Source organism: Morone saxatilis, unplaced genomic scaffold (assembly GCF_004916995.1).
Source record: "Morone saxatilis isolate NCDOM2014 unplaced genomic scaffold, NCSU_SB_2.0 Contig8, whole genome shotgun sequence".
Lineage (NCBI taxonomy): Eukaryota > Metazoa > Chordata > Actinopteri > Moronidae > Morone > Morone saxatilis.
This window is the reverse complement of record NW_023340257.1, coordinates 26,661,549-26,663,013: the sequence shown is the minus strand read 5'-3', so window position 1 is coordinate 26,663,013 and position 1,465 is coordinate 26,661,549. Positions and strand designations below refer to the sequence as shown.

The 1,465-nt window shown below is 39.7% G+C and overlaps 1 protein-coding gene across 1 annotated transcript in view; it reads right to left on the bottom strand.

Moving 5' to 3' along the window:
• The window catches only part of si:cabz01090165.1 (uncharacterized protein LOC100333421 homolog), a 59,073-nt gene that overhangs the window by 14,106 nt on the left and 43,502 nt on the right, over nt 1-1,465 (bottom strand). The window contains exon 7 of the mRNA XM_035679481.1: nt 428-611. Coding sequence (XP_035535374.1) covers nt 428-611 — 184 coding nt within the window. The remainder of the gene's footprint in view (nt 1-427; nt 612-1,465) is intronic.

The window sequence follows — 1,465 nt, the reverse complement described above, 5'->3', positions numbered from 1 at the left end:
TTTCTGACAATAGATCCTCCTCATTGAAAGCTTTAAAGCTGCAGAATACTTGAGTTTCGAAGTTAATTCTTGACCTTGGAAAGAAAATTTTAAGTCAACCTGAAAAATGAGTCTAATAAGTTGAATAATTGGAAATGTAAACATCTAGTTTCATAAAACTGGTCAAACTCCATTTGATTGCACTTCATGTATAAAGAAAGATTTGCAACAATCTGAGTAAAGAGTTAATCCTATTAATTTATTTAGTTTTTTTTCCATATATGTAAAACTGACCACATAAAAAGACACCAATTATATAGTAAATCACATAAAAATAATTGGTTAATTGAACAGTATCTGAGTCAGAAGTCAAGAACTCTGGGAGCTGTGAAATAAATCATCCAAAACCCTACTGTTTAGCTCTGTATGTGGTCAGACGCGTACCAACCTGGTCTCTTATAGAGTGACAGCGTCCGTACTCTGTCTCCGTACTGAAGGACACGCAGCCCACCAGCTTGGTGCCCGTCAGGGCGGTGATGCCGTCATCATAGACGGCCAAAACACACAGCTCGTAGTCCCGCGACGACGCCAGGTCGCTCAGCAGGAAGTACTTGTGGTTGGCTGGGATCATCCTGAATGAGAGGAAGACAGAAACATTTGATTGTATTTTGGCCTTATTTGTAGATTTTTTGTTGACAGAAACAATAATTAATGTCTTCCTGAGTGTCTTCTTATTTCAGCAGATCCTTACTGACAACAAGTATTCAGGCGTCATTCACAATCACACTCACTGATCACTGATAGAAGCAAACACATTTCCAGCTGTTTTTCTTTAGTCCAATCACAGCATTTGTGTCCACACAAAGACTCATGCTGAAATGACTGAATAGGTTTGATTGCCAGTGACTCCCACAACGACATATATGAACGCTGTGTACCGGACCTTAGGTAAGTTAACTTAAACATGCAATTAACGTTAAACTGTAAGTTTAAAAACTACTTGGTTAGGGTACTTGTGTGGCTCTTTATGTTACCTGACTTCCTCCTTTGTTTCTGCCATAATTACAGCAGACACCAGAGCTGCTTCCAGAAACAACTTACACAGCTGTTTTACTGATGAATACAGGTTGGAAAGCTTGTTTACTGGGCTAAACTGTGCAGTTAGCTAAGCATGATACTCCATACTCATCTCAGAGATACATTAAAGGTGGGGTCAGTCATTCTGGAAGACAGCACATCGTCAAATACCGATGCTTAAGTAAATGGGAAACACATAGTGTCTCGGACTGAGCTACACAACACAACAGGAGGCGTTTATGTTCCCAGGTCCTCAAATATAGACGGTTTGGGTTTCCAAAATGTCTCCAATTTTGGGAATTACACTCAACAATCAAGTATTTTTCTCCAGCTTGACTGATTCCACCTTTAAGAAGCCAAAGGGAAACCATAACATCTGTATGGTCACCTGTTATTGAACAGGGACACA